The 19,360-nt window shown below is 36.2% G+C and overlaps 2 protein-coding genes and 2 non-coding genes across 4 annotated transcripts in view; 2 read left to right on the forward strand and 2 right to left on the reverse strand.

The window, feature by feature from the left end:
• Positions 1 to 10,872, reverse strand: part of LOC134742211 (uncharacterized) — a 547,188-nt gene extending 536,316 nt beyond the window's left edge. The window contains exon 1 of the mRNA XM_063675216.1: positions 10,266 to 10,872. Coding sequence (XP_063531286.1) covers positions 10,266 to 10,303 — 38 coding nt within the window. The 5' untranslated portion in view covers positions 10,304 to 10,872. The remainder of the gene's footprint in view (positions 1 to 10,265) is intronic.
• Trnae-cuc (transfer RNA glutamic acid (anticodon CUC)) lies at positions 177 to 248 on the forward strand. Its single transcript has one exon. It is a non-coding gene; the product is annotated as a tRNA-Glu (tRNA).
• Positions 10,873 to 11,684: 812 nt separating the features above from the next.
• Trnag-gcc (transfer RNA glycine (anticodon GCC)) lies at positions 11,685 to 11,755 on the forward strand. Its single transcript has one exon. It is a non-coding gene; the product is annotated as a tRNA-Gly (tRNA).
• A 3,009-nt stretch (positions 11,756 to 14,764) lies between these two features.
• On the reverse strand, positions 14,765 to 18,301 carry LOC134742304 (uncharacterized). The gene is made up of 3 exons (XM_063675354.1): positions 18,198 to 18,301; positions 17,034 to 17,264; positions 14,765 to 15,480 (listed from the first exon to the last, which is right to left on the reverse strand). Exons 1-3 carry the CDS (start codon positions 18,271 to 18,273, stop codon positions 14,765 to 14,767), a joined length of 1,023 nt encoding a protein of 340 aa, XP_063531424.1. The 5' UTR covers positions 18,274 to 18,301.
• Between the last annotated feature and the right edge of the window lie 1,059 nt (positions 18,302 to 19,360).

Below are 19,360 nucleotides of genomic sequence, written 5' to 3' on the forward strand. Positions count from 1 at the left end.
TTATCTTTATATGATTTTAAATCCATCTATTACGGAGTTATATCTATCTTTGGTGGTAATCATATTTTATTATAAAACTTTTGATAAACATGTGATCGATATGAAAATCTTATCCAATCTTATCCAATATAATCTTGTAAATCTTGTAATACATAATTTCGACACTTCACTCAGCATCCGATATGGTCTAGTGGCTAGGATACCTGGCTCTCACCCAGGAGGCTCGGGTTCGATTCCCGGTATCGGAATAACTTTTTGCATTTTAATTTCTCCATACGGTTCTCTAACTTTTTAGGTGCCGGAACCCTTTTGAAAATCTAAATATTTGACCGAGCCCCAAAATATAAAAGAGCTGGATTTTGTTTTTTTTTTTTTTTCGTTTTTTTCTCGCGGTGCCCCTACAAAGTTTTTGCGGAGACCTAGGGCTCCGCTGAGCACACTTTGAGACTTTTTAATCGATATCATTTATTGACGTCAGTGACGTCACACTTTTTTTCTTTCAGTTTCAATTCTAATTTCCGATCACGTAATCAAAATCAATTACCTATTACTAAACATCCTAAAAACAATAGCTCAAGAAACAATACCAACATATCGGTAGCTTGAAACAATCAGCCTTCCGTGGCAGCACGCCCGACTGCCCGTGACGCTCGAACGAGCTGGCCAGGAAGCAAAAGCAACCTGTGTTTGTGGTAAGGTACCCTAGTTTGTACTGTTAATTACTGTTATCGATAGATGGCGCTGAATTAAAGTATTAAGGCGAACAGTCAACGCCGAAATATATACGCAAGTTACATGTATTTAGATACGGTAGCACCTGTAGTGCGTCAGGCCAAGTCAAGCAAAGCGGACACGGGAACGGGACGAGGAAGTACTTTAACTAAGGAGAATTCATTAATTATATTCTACCCCTATCACTGTTTGTTTTTTAGGAATATGTTATTGCTTATTACATATATATTAGATAAGTTGTACATATTTTGTAATATTTACAATGCCGTATAATATAATATCCTGTTAGCTACAAACGATTTCCATCTATGATAAGATATTTTTTGCAATCGGAAAATGTGTGCCGTATATCTAATTAAATTATATAATGTCATTGACCTTAATCAGTTATTAACCCGACAACGCATAATAAAGTACCTACAAGTATTGAATTACGTTAAGAGCTGATTACTGAGATAATATAAAGTTAAATTAATAGACATACAATTTTGTAAAAAGTAGAATTTTGGAAATAGACAACATGCCTAAAGTTATTGTTATTATATTTGGTGTTTACGTCTGCTTATAAAGTGCCAGTGGGCCTACTGCGAATCACGTTCGACGTGTTGCCTCCCTGTCACACTTACGTACGAATTTACAAGAGCGACAGAGAGGCAACACGTCGAACGTGGTTCGCGGTAGGCCCTCTGTTATCAGCGTAATAAACCTGCCAAGTCAGAATATTTTCGCTGTCAGCTTCACGATTCGATCATTAGTCGAAATAACGTATAATAAATCATGGTCCTTACTTCGATCCAGGAAACTAACATCTATTTTGTGAAACTTAGACAAACCACAGCCTAAAAACGTTCCATAGATCGCGAGCGGAAACAGCTCATCATTCAGCGCATTTAAAAAAGGAATGTTTTCTTTTTAAACAGAAGAAATCTGTCACAGGCGGCCCGCTTGCGAGAAAAAATAAATTCGTTCTCATTCATTCCTTTGTCTTTTGCTAGATTTCAGAGTGAAAGGAATGGTGCATTTTTGAGTAATTAATGTAATTATAGTCATTTATGTTGGTTTTGTTTTAATCTAATGCTGTGGTAAATAACTAAATGTGGTATTTTCTATAAAAAAGGACCTTATTGTCGATGGCGCTTACGCCATTATTAACGATGCTCCTATATAAATACAATGTCGCGTGACGCTGTGCGGCGTAAGCGCCATCGACAATAAGGTCCCTTTTCATAGAAAATGCCCCAAATATGTCAGTTTAAGTGCATTATTGTTAGTTGTCATTGCAGTATGAGTTATTTCCCATAAGATAGCATCTGACCTTTGTTTAAATTGAATAAAATAAGGGTAAGCATTTATACTAACAAGAGAAAAGTCTCCAAACAATGAAACCCATATTCAAGTCGAAGTCTGAAGGGTGCATTAGAAAGCAGTATGCGAACGACTCATGCATCATGCATTATGATAATCTTATGCGTTACGCACGCTGTGTCCACTCTTTCAACTTCTTAGTTCTGCTTACCTGAGTATGTGTGCTTTGCAAAATCATTAACGTAGATTTAAATTCGATGACGACATTTATTAAAAGAATGGTAATTTGTGAGTTCCATTTGTAAGCGGCGACTAGTGCTGCGGTTTTTAACTTTGTACTGTAGAATCTTGATTTGTATGCAAAATCCGCGTCAACTAGAAAATTATTATAGAAATTCCTGATTTCGTTGAGCAGATAGTTAGGTGTTATTCACAGTAAATCAGCCTTTCCTTTACTCTGCGTCTTTTGTAAGCGAACACTCGGGAACGCGAAGTGAAGCGGCGCAGCGGGCCCAAGGCGTTCGCGTTCTCAACGTAGAGATCGCTCACGTAGGACACTTCTATAGGTATCACTATCAGAGGGTTGATTCACCCCGCGCCGCGCCGCTTCGCGTTCGCGTGTGGTCCGCGTACGTAGTACGCTGCGTTAGCATAATTCGAATTCGACAATGAGAAAGTATTCAAGGCCAATTGTAATACGCTCCTCACTTTAAACCTTGTGTCAACTGTCAAAGTCAAAGTTCTGAGTCAAGCGAACAAATTAACACTGAAACCTTGGAATTTTAAGTAGTTAGGCAGTTGTGTTGATTCTTGTTGAAGTATGAAAATAAAGCATTCGCATGCTAAAGAGTCATTGACCAACTTAAATAGTAACCGTCAAAATTTTAACAATCCGTATTCACTTGGCGTAAGGATTATTTCTGACTAATTTTGTCAAAACAATACGCAAAGTTAAGTGTCATTTGTAATGACAACTTGACAGAAGTGACGTGAGATAGACGTTGCAATTGTTAGTTTTAATGGCGACATTTAGCTCAATATTGACGCGACAGCGCAATAACCTATAATAATGTAAACAAGTTGTTTAGTGATTTATTCTACATTTGTTGACATTATTACAGGTTATACCTAATGCAGATACACCGAATAGTTCTAGAAATATATTAAGTGACTTGTGGGGGGATTAAAAGCGATGACAGCGCTTGTTATGGCAAAAGTTGAACATTATATGCATAACTAGTTTCTGCTCACAACTTCAACTGCGTGGAATGATCGTATTATTCATAAAAACTACCTTATGTCCTATGTTATTTTTTGGGCTTTAAACCATCTTCATATCAAATTTCATTTGAATCTGTTCAGTGGTTTAAGCACGAAGAGGTAACAGACAGATATATAGACAGATAGAGTTACATTTGCATTTATAATTATTAAATTATAAATCGGGACTTAATAATGTGTAAAAATCGTGAAGGTTTAAATCAGCGTTTCACTAATCACTAATGTCGCCCAAAACCACCATCCAGAAAGTAGCTAAAAGTTAATCCAAATTTTGTTACTTATTACCTGTAACGCTAATAGTACCTCCAACTGAAAGGGTCTAGTCTCATAAATAAACTAAAAGTACTAAAAAAGTATTATCCTTCCTCCGTCGTTACTCAGGTAAAAAGACAGCCAAGTTCGTAAATAAACAAATGACATCATCATCAGGCGATCTCGCGTTCCAGTTTTAATACATTAAAGTCTTTCAATAATTAACACATCACAATTAATTCTTTATAAACATCACCCACCGTTACTGACATTTTTTAAAAACAAACACCTTCCTTGATCAGGAAAGGGTAAGTATGCGTGCGTCTTGTTAACCTCGCCGCCCTTTACTTTAGAATTAAAAAGTTATAACTCCGTTTGAACATCATACTATCACATATAATTTAGAACTTCAAGTCTAGGTATTAAGCTTCAAAATATTTTTAAGCGCTGATCGAATATACATACTGCATTTTAATGTTATTTCCACGTGCGTGTATTATATCGTTTTATCAGTGCCATAAGTCAACAAGTGACGTTTTGCCTTATCGGTCGATTCCTGATCCACTAGTATTGAACTTATCTATGTGTCACAGTATTATTATTATGTGTGGGCAGTGTGGGAAAAGTTCCGCATTATTGGAAAATTACATGTGATGGTAATGTATTAGTTTTTATGCTACCGTAATTAGGATGACTTTTACTTATAACTGTTCTCGTTTGACGTGTGTGTGTCTTTTATGAGAATAAATATCTTTAAACCTAATGTTTTGCGCCGAATCTAAAAACAAACATGATACATAAGTATTTTATAAGTCAATATGTAAGACTTAAGATAGGGCCTTAGTTGGACTTCATTTTTGCTGCTTCATATTTATCTGTCTTAATTATTAGATAAACCTACTTGCTCAGATTGGTGATAGGTACCACACCTACGTAGGAATGACAAATTTAATTTAGCTTAAAAGACATTTAAAGGAACCAATTTACCTGTCAAACACAATCTCAAGTTCATCTTAACATCCGATTTAACCAAGGGCATGCTAATTTAGGATTAAATATTGAAGCGGATAGTTTCAACTTCAAGGCAACGCTGTACATTCAACCAATTGGATGGCAAATGAGACTTTGTCGCGGCAATTCAAAGGATTACTTTAGGCAGTAATTTGTCTTTACCTCACCTTTACGCTATTGAGAAAAGGTTCTACAGTGATTTACTACTTTACCAAGTTTGTCTTTCACAAATTACGTCAGGTTTAATTTTACTCTGCCGACGAAGTGAGTGCCAGTTTGTGTTTTGCCTATTTGATTAAATGACTGTCAGATGTTGTTTTAATTAAGCATGTTTACCTAAAAAATATAAATGTCGATTTTACTTGAATTTTATGCTAAATATACGAGTTCGCAAGCGGTTATTGGCATGAAGAAAAAATATGAAGATAGAAATAGAAATGGTGAAAGAGAAATACAGAGATTATACATACATATTTACAGTAACAGTGGTAACAGTACAACGAGTAAAAAACTAATAACGTTTTATTAAATAGGTTATATGACAAGAATTATAAAATATTTTGCATATACCTGCGGTTGTTTTGCTGATACTTACAGTTTACGAATGTGATTTCAATTAATTATAACAATACTGTCGATTAAAGTCTAATATCTGACCAAGCATTTTCAAATGGAGGACATTCGTTGGAAACTGGTGCAAATTAATTAAACACTCTCTTTTCAGCGACCATATATTTGTTAGGTTATCATAAAATGCTTATGCTTACAAATTTGTATGTAACTATGTACAACGTAGAAAACAGAGTAATAATTACAACAGACCATAAACATGAGTAATAAATGTTACACTACAATGTTGGTAAAACCTTGCAATTTCCAATTAAAACAAATCGGAAAGCAATTGCAATTATTGTACCCCCATTCTTTACAACCTGACACTCTATTAGAGCGTGAGGGTTATAAATTAATCAGTTATTAAATTGTACAAGAGCGATTGCAATTTGTGTAAAATGTATCCATGCCTGTTACCCTCGGGGAACGACTGAATCGTGTTAGCTCAGAGAACTAAAAAGCATAATACGAACGGTGAGGATGAAGAAAGGGTTCTTGGTTTTTTCTAGTGATTATCTTAGGTAATATTATGTATATTTTATGTTTTTTTTAAGTAACAAATAATTGCTCAAGTATAGGCTTATCATAGTTTTCGAATATTAAATGTATTGAAACATATTAATAGCTGTATTTCTTAGCATATTTTTTTATTAAATCACTAGTAGGAAATTATTAGCCGGGCGGAAGTTGAAAAAATGCAAGCCAAGTATTCATTTGTTTACTTTTTTGGTTGTTGTTTGTTTTATCTACAGCACGAATAAACATACTCAACGAAATGGTTTAATACGAATTTACTTTTAAATGGTACTAACCAATCTACTGTTTCAGAGCTATTGAAAATAGAGAAAAATAAAATACAAATACAAAATACAAATTTTGTACTTATTATAAAATAACGAACGGGTATGAAGGTACCCTAAATCAAGCTCGTCTATTTGGTCGCCAGCGGCATACACTAGTACAGAAGATACGTTGGAAAGGCTTTTATGGAAGCTGCAAAATAAAAGTAGAGTTTTACATCGATGATACTGCCGGCCATGTGGAAAATGACTTCGCAGGGATGTTATTTAACTACATTAGTGGTCTGTTTTCTGTTTAACAAGATTGCTATGTCGCTCTTGCTTTCATATATATTATTACAATGTATCAATATGTAAGTTGAACGGCTCTATAAAAAAGGAAGTTTAGAATTAATCAGTATTTTATTTATACATTAACCTCATCTATCCTTTGTTAATGCATTTACTCAGCCATCGATTTTCCAAATTATTTTTGCATTCTACAAGGTTTTACTTCAAGGATGGTCTCATGCACCATATTTTTTGTAGAAAATCCTCAATAATGGTTAATAAAACATAAGAATCTTAAATGGAATTAAGATTCCAATATACGTTTTATTTGAGGTAGGTTAGACACTCGAAGACCGCATTTTTTTTTCTTTGAGTGTCTGACTCTAATCAAGTTTAGATTACAAGAAATACAAGTAAAGGTATTATGCCGTGACATTTGTGGCGACATGCCTATGATAATGATAACCGTCGATAAGATCGTGCGTGATGATCGTACGATTCTTATTAGTTCTTTGACGTATTATATACCTTCTGAACAGAAGTCTCTAACTTTTAACTTATGTAATCGTTTTGAAGTACATAATTAGGAAAAGGAATTCACTAATACGGGCGGAATAATTAATCAAGAGAACTTTAAGTACCTATAGACATTTTATTTTGCATGTTTATGCAGTTGTTCAGTTAGTGAAAATATTAATATCATAACGATAAATAATTGCTTCCTGTGAAGTCACAGATAGCAGTTTTTTAACAAATAAATAAAAATCTGACTTGCGTCAAGAAATTAGCCTGTTAAAGCTATATTTTTTATAATTATATTTATATTGTTTTTTTTACGGCGGTGACAATATACGAGTATAATTAAATTACTGGATGTTAACTATCATAAACATAAAATATATAAAATAATAATAATATATTAATAGAATAACGAACTTTTCTTTTAATTATCGCTTATCACTCTTATCAGCTACCTTAAAATTTACCTACTTGAAATGCCTAACATTACGCGTGTAATTATTATTTCCTTTATTTAACTTAGGTCTTAGGTTAGGGTTTTACAATGTGAGTATAAGAGTAAAATATAAAAACACAAATAAAACAATAAAAAATACACATTTAACACATCATAAAAAACCTAACCTAGGGTGCTGCCAGCAGCGGGGCAAGCCCAAGCTGCCGGTGGTCAGGGCAGCAGAGAGAGGAACCGGCGGACTATTCGCGCCGTGTCCAAGATCACCGCCTTCTGCATCTGACCCTTGATCAGCGAGTCTAAATTATTGTTATTATTAGCGAGTGTGGCTGTGGTTATTACTAGGTACCTAATCACAACAATGCGGTTAATGACTAACAAAAATTTCAAGCAGATGTATTTTTTGTCCGTTATATTTGAGTGTGACTTATTCTTCCGTCCATATGTAGCTTTTTTTCTATTTTTTATAATGCCGTAAAATTAAAATTATCACGGACAGGCCTAATCACCACAATCAAAAACGCGTATCGCCGCTCATTTCCGCTTCTTTAAACGTAAAAACCACAAAAAACATAATTATAACTGCTATTATGAGGTGGTTAAACTACTTACGTGTGGCCCGCGGTTCTGTTTGATTTGGTATTTAAAGTTACTTGGTTTGATTGCTAGTTATTAATTTGGTGATAAAACGGCTGGAGGTTTTAGTTTGTAACTTGGCTTGTGTTTACGTTCACGTGTTTCTTTAATGGACTAATAATTAAAGTAATGAAAACTGTTGAACTTAAAATTACTGTAAGTACAATCAATATGCGAGGCTTGTGATTTGATGTTCTATATTGAGACGTAGCTTGTAGGTCACAGGTTGATAAGAATAATTAAAGCAAGGCGGTAATTTATTAAAAAAAGAAAAAAAAATATAAAGATTACAATTATCAAGTAATGAAATAATGTTTTAATTTCTTGAAATAAACCTCTATTAGTTAACGATGTCAAAGATATTTTTTCGACGTCATTGACGTATATTTGAGGACGGGCCTTACTGGCACCAAGAATGGTGCTAGTTCAGCGGAATGCCTCACGAATTTCGAGCCAATCGTGCTGACTAACGCGCGTAGCGCGTTAACTTCGACCAATCGCGCGCGTGATGGGAACTCATTAACCAATCGCGTTGTAGCTGTGGCAAACCAAAGTACTGGTCCCATTCTTATTGCCCATGATTGCCCGTAAGGCCCGTCCTTAGATATAATACGTCAATGTTCGTCGTTCAGCCGGTTCAGCGTTACCAACCAAGACTATTTTTACTCGACAGTAGCGTCAGATAATTCAGATAACAGATCAGAAAGCCTTTAAAAATACAACTATGCATATCTAATAATTAAAATGACTGAATCAGAACTCTCAACCCTTCGATCCAATCTATTCCCCAGTACTGCCCTCTGGCGGACCACATGCAGCGACTTTAATTGGAAATTGGCCCTCTATTTGTAATGCTCACGGCCTTGCAGGGCTTCACGCTGTGTGGTCACCCTACCGTTTTTTACTTTTTAAATAATTTGTAGGGCTGCTACAGTTTTGATTGGTTACTTCGGTTGCCGAATGAGGAATTATTCGTTTGAGCGATGGGAATTGTGATATAGTAACTAAATGGGATGTTTAGTGCCGGCTGGTTAAACTTTTGTAGACATTTACATATATTTGATGATTGTAGAAGATAAAAATAGAATGTAAAGATAATTATAAAATGAATAATCATGTACTTACAGATAATGGTTTCCTTTTAGATTTACACTATACATTCGGTGTAATACATACATTGTTAGTGTAGGCGCATGCAAATCTTTTATAATATTTTCAAATACCTTTTCAGCAGAACACATGCGTACCGAAAACGCCTAGTAGCAAATTCGAAACCACCCACGTAACATGGAATATGACACCTGGCTCGTTGTTTATTTGCATCGCAATGTTTTCGGTTGTCATGTACTTGACACCATACAAATTAGCTGACGTGGTCTAATTAGCATAAACTTTTAGTATGTTGGCACATCACGAGTGTACACGTGTTTTGTAACACTATAGCTAACTGGACTGTAAAGCCTAACGTATTGTGCCTAAAATGTTTTGTAATGAAATTATTCGTGGTTGATAATTACGGACCTTTTCAATAATTAATTAACGAATGGAAAACTGTTACTGTTACCATGCACCTACTTTAACATAAAGTGTTTACATAATGTTTAGATAAAGGTACACTAGCATACACATTTAATGTCCCTGACTCGTCAATTTCGTTCCTTTGTTATCAATCACTGCAGGGAACATGCAGTATTACGTGTCTATCGAAAAATTAAAGCTATTTAGATGTAGATATATATATAAGTGAAAACTATCGAAGACATGTATTAAACATAACTGCTGTTAATTTTCTCGCATATCACAGGAAGGATGCAGAAGAACACAAAAATTTAGACACATTGTTTATGTGCAGTTTCCAAAGATAAAAACTAAGGCAAACACAGATAGGTACTAGTTAATGTGGTAAAGTCTCATATGCAATGCAGTTGTTTGCTAACTACTTCTGTCACAGAAACTCCAAGGGACTCAAGTCCATGTCAAGGGTAGAACAAGTGAGCAAGCAATACCTATGCAAATATAAAGTACACTGAAGTGACAATGCTAAAACATTGTCCACAAAAAGGACAAAAATACTACTTCGTGTGCCATTAACTTAATGAAACTGTATTGTTTCTGTCAGAATTCGTAATTAATTACTCATATATTATACGTGTTTCCCCGAAATTTAATTAAAAGTAGACAGTTGTAATTGATAGCCATTCATGTTAAATTAAAATAAAGTTCCTACGTACATCATAACAGAGCATCATAATCATAAACCTCGGACCTCGGGTCAAATTTAGAGGCCAAGAAGCTAATATAAATTAAGAAAATCATCATAACATAACATACCCATACGAATATAAATATCTATAAGAGTCCGTTGAGCAGATTAAAAATTACAAAACACTTACCTTTTTGGCTTCCATCGTTTCATGAAAACTCCAAACATTTTGCTGATTTTCGACGACAAGCAATTATCCGTTAACAATAGGTCTCACAAAGAAAACAAAGCACTTTCACACACTTCTAGAAACCCGGGCTTCACAAATCAACACTAATATAAGGTAATTATGAGCTACATTCACAAGATTTCTAAAACTACAAAAACACTTAGCTACAATAGCGGTCTAATACTAACTGTTATCAATTCTAAACTGATAGATAATCATAAATCATTGACTTCTGTTTTCTGCCATTGACATTGAATCACAAGAATTAATAATTGCACCGTTTGATAAGATAGACAATACTTGTCAAAGCATATCAACTGACCTAGACACGGTGACAGCTCCGTTCTACATTTCGAACATCTTTAAAATCGATAAAAATCATACTTATAATTTATTATACATCCTACAATCTGTCACTAAAACTTAAAACACATCATAGATCAAACGCTAGGTAACGTTTATTGTTTTGTTTATCATACAATTCAAGATCATTGTTCGATTTATAAACAAACAGACAGGATAGCCTTCAAGCGGTGTACGCGTCTGTTCGTTAGTACAGCGAAATTGCGACTGAGTTATGTTGATAGCCGTCCTCTGCTGAGCGAGGGCCTCGTGTGCCCGACCTTTTTTCGATTATAGACCAAACGTCTCTAACAATCCAGTATTAGTGTGATCTGCTATAGCTTATGTTTGTTACGGATCCGGAGGCCACGATTAACCTGGTTTATATAGCGAAGCTCTCGGCGATGGAAATAACAGACCTGCACAGTGCACACTTGCCCGTAAGGTGCGCGGTCGATCAGCTGCTCGCAAAGCGCCATCTTGGATTGAGTTTTGCGCCATCTATCGGTGACCTCTATAACTAAACAGACCACCTAATTTGCGACGGAATTTGCAAACTTGGCTGATATCACTTACGTACTGACAGTTATTGATGATTGTATTTAAATTATTGTACCAATTTTTAGAATTTAACAATGAAAAGTGCATTTAAGTCCGCCTTTTGTACTGTATGGTTTTCTTTTGTGCAATAAAGGTTAAATAAATTATTAAAGGTGATTTATTACGTTTTATTACTTCTAGTAGTTACCTTACACCTATTTATTTAGTATTATTGATGCTATGCTGTGAAGCCAATGCCCTTTGTGATCTAAATTCCATATCACACTTGAGTTAATAATCAACATAGGTAGTTGCCTAATTTTAAATAAAACCATATTTTATTCTATTAGAGTATCATTTCATTTCATCACATTTTAACACCTGGATACATATTTTTGGGAACAATGAACTTTACACTTGGCTATCATAATTATTAATATTTTTCGTTGTAACAATAGCGTAAGTGATGTATATAGTAATTTCGTTTAAATGCCATGAGCATCGGTGGTTCAGTGGTAGAATGCTCGCCTGCCACGCGGGCGGCCCGGGTTCGATTCCCGGCCGATGCATGCTTTTTGCTTTATACAACTTTAGTTTTCGAAACTTTTTTTTGTGTTTTTAGGGTTCCGTGCCCAAAGGGTAAAAACGGGACCCTATTACTAAGACTCAGCTGTCCGTTTGTCTGTCACCATCTCATGAACCGTGATAGCTAGACAGTTGACATTTTCACAGATGATGTACATATTTCTGTTGCCGCTATAACAACAAATACTAAAAAGTACTTCCGTACTACCGGTACTATCGGTGGGCGAGTCCGACTCGCACTTGGCCGGTTTTTATATTCAGTTATAAATTATAAATAGTAAAAACATCTAAGTACATGACATTTTTGCATTTCTTTATCACTTTACTGATGAATTACTAGTATAATTAGTTAATTACGCTCGCTTAATAGTTCAATAAAATTGTTTGGCTGTATTAACAATACTGAACTAAAATCCCACTTGTTATCGCAACATTAAGCACTCCTATAAAAGGTCGGTTGACCTTGACATTCAAACCCTTTTCAAGGGGGCTAAATTGCCGTGTTTATGCCAAAAGAGCTTAAGAGCATTGGGGCTTAGAATAATTGTAAGTCCTTTTCTATGAAAGCAGTTAATAAGTCAGAAATGACGTTGATAAATAGATGTGAAAAGTAACTTCACGATTTGCCCAGCAGGGGAATTTAATCTTAAGTTAGAGCTTAATTTTTAGGGCTACCGACGAGTCGAAATCGTATCGAAATCTTTATACAGATGTAGTACAGATGTTTCCATCGTATTTTTACGGAAACGTACGAACGTGTCTTGCTATGTCAGTCAGTCTCGGTACAAAAAGTACTGAGGTTGACTGAAGTAACATGACAAATACGAAAGTTTCCGAGAAAATACGATGGAAAACAATTATGTACTACATCTGTTATATTAACAAAACTAGGTTTAGATTCTGTACCTAGTTTTGTTAACCCTATTCGAAATTCCAATGTTACGCAGCGTACTACGTAGGCGAACAACACGCGAACGCGAAGCGAAGCGATGCGGCGCGGGGTGAATCAATCCTTTGATACCTATAGAAGTGTCCTACGTGGGCGATCTCGTTGCGATTTTGCGAACGCGAACGCCGTGGGCCCACCGCGCCGCGCCGCTTCGCTTCGCGTTCGCGAGTTGTTCGCTTACGTATACGTATTAAGACTTGGTAACGCTGCGTTACTGCCGTTTTAGTGAGACAATGTTACTGACAAGACAATATACCTACCATCATCGTATATTTTTCGATACACTCATTATATTGCTGACTATTGTGTTTTTCCATTGAGAAGATCCTTTGTCTACCTTCCGATGCATCATTAGATCAGTTGCATGTTAACATAACTGTTTTGTATTCGAAATTACGGCAGTACGCCAATATATCGATCGGCAGAGATAGAGAGGTAGAGACTGTAGAGAGCTTTTTTTAGGAAACATCATGTAACAAAATCTCTCATAAATTTCACTCTCACTTTTAGCTCTTCATTTGATTCGCAAAATGTAGAAATACAATACAGATATAATAAATACCTACAACCTTCTATGAAAATATACTTAACAATTATCCATAATATCAATCTATATGAACGGTATAAGTCAATAACTCTACTAAATTGAGCTTACCGTTTTATTGCTTTCTATTAGATAAATAGGTATTATTATTATTTTAGTATATCTGATCCATTAATCTGAAGATATGACAATAGACTATTATATTAGTCCTGGGGCGAAAAGTAAAGTTATGAAAGCAATTTCAAGAGCTAGACAAACCCGCTGCCAAACCCGGATTTCATCATTAGATTCAGATGACATTATACATAAGAATAATTATATCAAATCCCATAAATATCTCAAATTACTGTATTTAAAAACTAAAATCGTAACGATGAAGTGATAACCAAAAGAAATAAATATGTCGAACGCGCCACCATTATAGTGTCAATTACGATTGGTATCAATTTTATCTTTAATCGGATAAAGTTTATCGGATTGCGGGTCTATTGAAAGTGTTTCAAGTTTAACCGTTTGAACGCCACGCATATCGAATGCAGCGCGTCATTATGAACCTTGTCTGAATGCACGAAGGATGATATTAAGATGTAGCCGCGCGGACGTTGACGTCTTTGGCTGTCAAATGGTTATTAAGCAACGATCTTTGGGGTCTTTGTGCTTCTACAGATATAAACCGGGATTATATCTACTTAAACTGTTAGGATATAATATTATGAAGACACGCTTAATTATAGAAACAAGAAAAAAAAAGAAATACTCAAGTCACAATCGATATTGAATGGTCGAACGACTCGAATGCATTTGACTGGTCGTAACTCCTAAGTATTCATACTAAATCAGGCTAATCTGGGCTAGTGATTTTTTTAGTGTTTTAAGATGTAAACGAGCAGACGGATCGCTGGATGGCCCATGAACACTTTCAACACCAGAGGCGTTGTAAGTGCATTGTCCACCTTTAAGACTGGAGTACGCTCTTTTCCTTAAGATTTGTGGACGACACTTACCTAATAAAATGCGTGTTATCCGAGTTTGCTTAATCCGAGTGTGCATACATTTTTGCTCTTTTTTCAGTTTTTTGCTTGTTGCTCGAAAACGGTACATCTAACGGAAAAAATTCTCTGATCATGATGAAAATTGATATCTGAGGATCCGAAAGTTTGTGGCCACCGCTTTGTTTTTTTTTGTATAATCAATTATACATGTTAAAATTTTAAAATCCGAAAACTCTTTTCCACCAGTGTCTGATCCACTAAACCTTGGTGGTGTGTCACTACACTCATAACATTGTAATTGATGGCTTCTAATTCGAGTGCATTATCAAGAAAAAATGTATCTTCCAAGGCTCCCATAATTTATGCACACCTCCTGGGATTGAGCAAACTCGGATTACACGCATTAAGGACCAAAAGAGCATGCTGGGAATCAATTCCTAAAACGCTTTTTTTGGATCTAATTTGATTGGCCTAGTAATCAGACCAGCGTTTATTTTTTATTATTCTTCTAAACTAAATATTCGTCAAGTAACATGAAATCAACTCTATGTTCAGTGCGTTCATCCAATTCCATATTAGCTTCTACAAGTTTATATATAAAGTAGGCTTTCGCGTTCAAATCAATGTTTTTACCAGATTTCTTTTCTTTTTTCAATGCTTCCATTTTCTCAAGCAACTTCTTAAAAACATTTGGAATTTTTTGTACCTTGAATATATCCTTTTCATCCAGTTTATTTTCTTTATCCAGTGCAGTAATTTTCTTAATCAACTTCTTCGGGACATTCGAAGGTTTTTGTACCTTGGATTTATCATTTCGTTCAATTTTATTTTCTTCATTTGGTGCATTAGTTTTCTTTATCAAATTCTTAAGATCAATCGGAACTTCTTGCATCTTATATTCATTATTTTGTACCAGTTTGTTATCTGTATTCAGTGCATTCGATTCCTTAATCACCAGCTCAAGAACATTAGAAGCTTGTTGTACGTTGGATTTATCTTTTGATTTCAGTTTATTGTCCTTCTTTTCTTGACAGTTATCCTGACACGACGTGATGTCAGGAAACATGTTTTCAGTAGGACATCCTGACCACAATGCTATAACGCAGGATTTTATTTCATCACTGTATGTGTAAACTAACTTCATGTGTTTAGAGCAACGACTGGTGTTGAGAGGGACATCACATCGGTTGATTTTTACTGACTGACTTTTCGTGTTGGTTTTTACTGAAATAATGAATTACGTGAGTTAAACCGTATTTTCTGGCTTAAGTTTACTGAAAAAGTTAAAAAGTACTTAGAATGGGTTAGTTGCTGACTGCCTAAACATAAACACTAGTTGCTTTGAGCTGTAGACCTCGCGAGGATAGCTTTAAACTGAATAAATGTCTGACTCCGCCATTTTGTCATTTCCAAAAACTCAGACCAAAAATATTTCGCTTAATCGTGGAACCTACTTACAAAATTGCACGAGATTCGGTTGAGAATTGCGACCTGTAGAGCATAACATCCGGACATTCCGGACATACGAAAGTATTTTTGCCCAAGCTACAACGGGGACCTTCGCTAACACTCGGTCAATTATTCCTACACCAGAACAGGTAATGCAGCAGCAAAGAACTGTTGGGTCGCCAAAATGATTTTTTGATTTTAAGATTATTAGTAGTAATAAATAGTAATCACTTTAAAACGTAATGTTATCAACAATCAAAAAATGTTAATGGTGTCAAGCGAGACATGTCAGCATTCGAAATCAACCACCATGCCTGGGAAACCTTAGCTGACGACCGTGATGGATGGCGCAAGCGTGTTGCGGAGGGGAGAACGCTATGCGACCAAGCCTGGTTTAATGCGTTAGATAGCAGAAAAGGTGTCGCAGAAAGCAAACCGGGACTGGAACCTCAGCTGGCATGAGCTTTCTCTGCCAAAAATGTGTGAGGTCGTGCCGCTCACGCATCGGCCTCCACACTCACCAAACTCGCTGTCTAAACAATGCATAAATCGTCTGCAATGGACGCAAAGGCCTGTGATCTTATCAACAATATGTACAGTACAAAATCTTTGTCGACACATTTTTGGGCCACCCTACTAATCACTTTATTTTACACAACACAGGAGGTACAATGTACAAAGGCGAACTTATCCCTATAAAGGATCTATTCCAGCTAACCTTCGAGTAGATGAGGGGAATTCAAATTAGACAAACTTAGGGAACGGATTATAACTTACTTCGCTGGCTCAGCGACCCGAAGTGGATCCTGTCCTGTGCGATTCGACGCCATTCAGCCGCGGATTATAACTATTGTATGTAATTTAGTCTGTTGCTTTTGTTGTATAATATCTATGGGCCTTTAGTGGCCTGACAATAAATGATTTTTAATTTGATTTGATAAGCTCAGTTTTGCACTAATACCACAGGGCGGACACGCTATACATCAAAAATCACTTGCGTTGCTATGTGTGAACGGCACGTCTGTACACGCGTCATGCGTCATAGTATGAGTAATAAGTTGCTTAAAGGGGCCCACTGACTATCAGTCCGCCGGACGATATCGGCCTGTCAGTTGTTCGGAACTGTCAAATTTTTGTTTTAACTGACAGGCCGATATCGTCCGGCGGACTGATAGTCAGTGGGCCCCTTAAAAATAGTACTGACTACTGAGCGGCCGGTAAACGGCCGTCAATCTGCTGTCGCAGGGCGAGGTCATTCGAGTCGGGGCGGGACGGTGCGTGGCCGTTCTGTATGATAATACTATTACTTATTCGGTGCTAATACTTACCCTGCACTTTACTAGCAATAGCATCCATTTTCTTCGGCATAGGCTCAGTTACTCCAAAATACATAACACAGGATTTTAAGCACTCGTCCTCGTTCTCGAACTTGTTGTAGGTCGGACACCCCCGCCATAAGTCCGGGTAGCAAATGGAACTGGGGCTATAGTAAGTGTATACGACAGTAGAGGGCAGCCCGCAGTCGCTGCTGTTGAAAGGAGTCTGGCAGTTGGAGGACACTAAAATGTATCAGGTTAACCTTGCGTATATGACATAATGTATGTGTGTTGGTCAAAAATCGTGGGCTCAAACCTCGATCGTGCTGTATACAGCAGAAAAAAAAGTTTCTAAGTGCCACGTAAACGAAGGTCCTAGAATATTATGTTGCTAAAAGATTAATTTTATAGTATGTACTTATGCCTAACTCGTTCATTCGTATTTCCTGTAGACATCGATAAGAGAATTATTTGTATCTCCTTCTGGATTTCACGGGCCTATAAATCCCGGTCTATTGATAGGCTTGCGTGGGGATATAGATCCAACACGTAGAGGCCCCTTGGAGAGCTTTAATGTCATGTAGAATGCCTGCTGGAACCCGTTCACAGGTGCAACAATAGACACCCATGAACCGGTCGCAGCAGGCATTGGGACTATTGTAGAAAAAGTGAACAGTATACCGGTTTATGGATTGAAGTTTGGCTGGTCAAAAGATTGGGCTATTGCTGAGAGGTCCGGACACCTGCCATAACAATGTCTGTACACGTTATCGAGGCAGGCGGTGACTCGCCGCTGACTAGATGGGCCCCTGAAACTGCCGTCGTAAAGACGACCAGGAGCAACACCGGTGTGAGCGGCTCAGGGGTGTCGAGAGGTGTGCGCCGCTTTCTACCCAGTAGCTGTTACCAGCCACTGTGCCAACTCGCGTCTTATGCATCTTTCACTTCCACCCCTGGAGCAAAATTATTATTATTATGTGTCTTTTCCATATCTCGGGATCATGGACCTTTGGGAGGCGTGCGTGGGGCCGAAGCCACAACAGCGCAGAGGACTTGTAAGACAATTTTCGAAATATTGGGATTTAGTGACCCCCTGTAACACGTGTTTACGTTATCTCTATAGTCTCAACTCAAAAAGAGTTAAATCTTGTCTTATTACACCGTTTGTATTCTCACCTGAATCAACAATGGATACATAAAGAACTGATAAAATCAATTTTAATAGCACCTTAGCATCGATCACTTCCATCATGGGCAAATCGTTAATCGTTTAGGTTTATTGTACTACATACAGTATTTCGATATGCTTATTTACAGCACAAATTAACGGAAATTATGCGCAGTTGTTTTAGACGATAAATTACCGTTTTGTACAAATTAATATGATATGAAAATGCAAAAACACCTGATAAAATTCTATGCCATACAAAAAATCTGGTATCATCATCGACATCGTCTATTTTTAAAAAGGAAGACCAATATTAGTAACAGAATATGACCAAAGAAGATAATGACAAAGGGTACAAGAAGAGTAAAGAACGAGTGATGAATACGGAATGATACGAAATAAGAAATAAACGAAAAGTTTTAATATTTAATATTTGCTTGCTATATGTAAAAACATTTAGAAACCGAACTATACCTACGTACTTCATAATTATTATGAAAATCTATTAAAAACAAGTAATAAAGTTTGCCAAACATAGAACATCCAGAATTTCCTAAAACATAAATATTAGGTAGCGTCACAATATGGCACTTTTCTAATTTTATGTACTTAATTTATGCCCGTGCTCAACTTTGCATTTTATGAACTAATTTAACATTAACCCTCTGCAACTGAGGTGGGATTCTTGTAATTATTCCACTGAGGAGTAGTCTGTCAGACGTGCATTTTAGTTGCTATTATATTTAAAAATAATGAACTACTATAAATGGAAGTGTATTAGTATAACTTTTTAGTAATATATAGAACCGATAGAGGTTAATTTGATGGAATAAAACTCATAAATCAGTAAAATATTCAATATTTTTTATAATCATCATAATATACGAACTTTTGACACAACCCTCTTTAAAAAAAAAAAAAAAACTGAAACATAAAATCAATAATTATAACTTAAATTTAGCTTCTTCTGGCATAAAATTAACAATAAAAAAATAATCAAAATAATCCTTAGAGCACTTTTTTTTAAATTCAGCCTTAAAAATTCGGTCTTGCAGTCTGCAAATTTGGGCCGCACACTGCAGACAAATCGGCTTTGCGCAAGAACAACAGGCAAATCTCGTTTTCTCATCACCTATTCGAAAAAGGGCTTATTCTTCCCCGCTAGGATGGA

This window comes from Cydia strobilella, chromosome 6 (genome assembly GCF_947568885.1).
Source record: "Cydia strobilella chromosome 6, ilCydStro3.1, whole genome shotgun sequence".
In the NCBI taxonomy this organism is placed as follows: domain Eukaryota; kingdom Metazoa; phylum Arthropoda; class Insecta; order Lepidoptera; family Tortricidae; genus Cydia; species Cydia strobilella.

Coding starts and splice junctions, on each gene's coding strand:
- LOC134742304 (XM_063675354.1), bottom strand. CDS start 18,273: ATGATGGAAGTGATCGATGCTAAGGTGCTATTAAAATTGATTTTATCA. Junction 17,265..18,197: donor TGTATCCATTGTTGATTCAG/GTGAGAATACAA, acceptor GATACATTTTAG/TGTCCTCCAACTGCCAGACT. Junction 15,481..17,033: donor TATTGCTAGTAAAGTGCAGG/GTAAGTATTAGC, acceptor TCATTATTTCAG/TAAAAACCAACACGAAAAGT.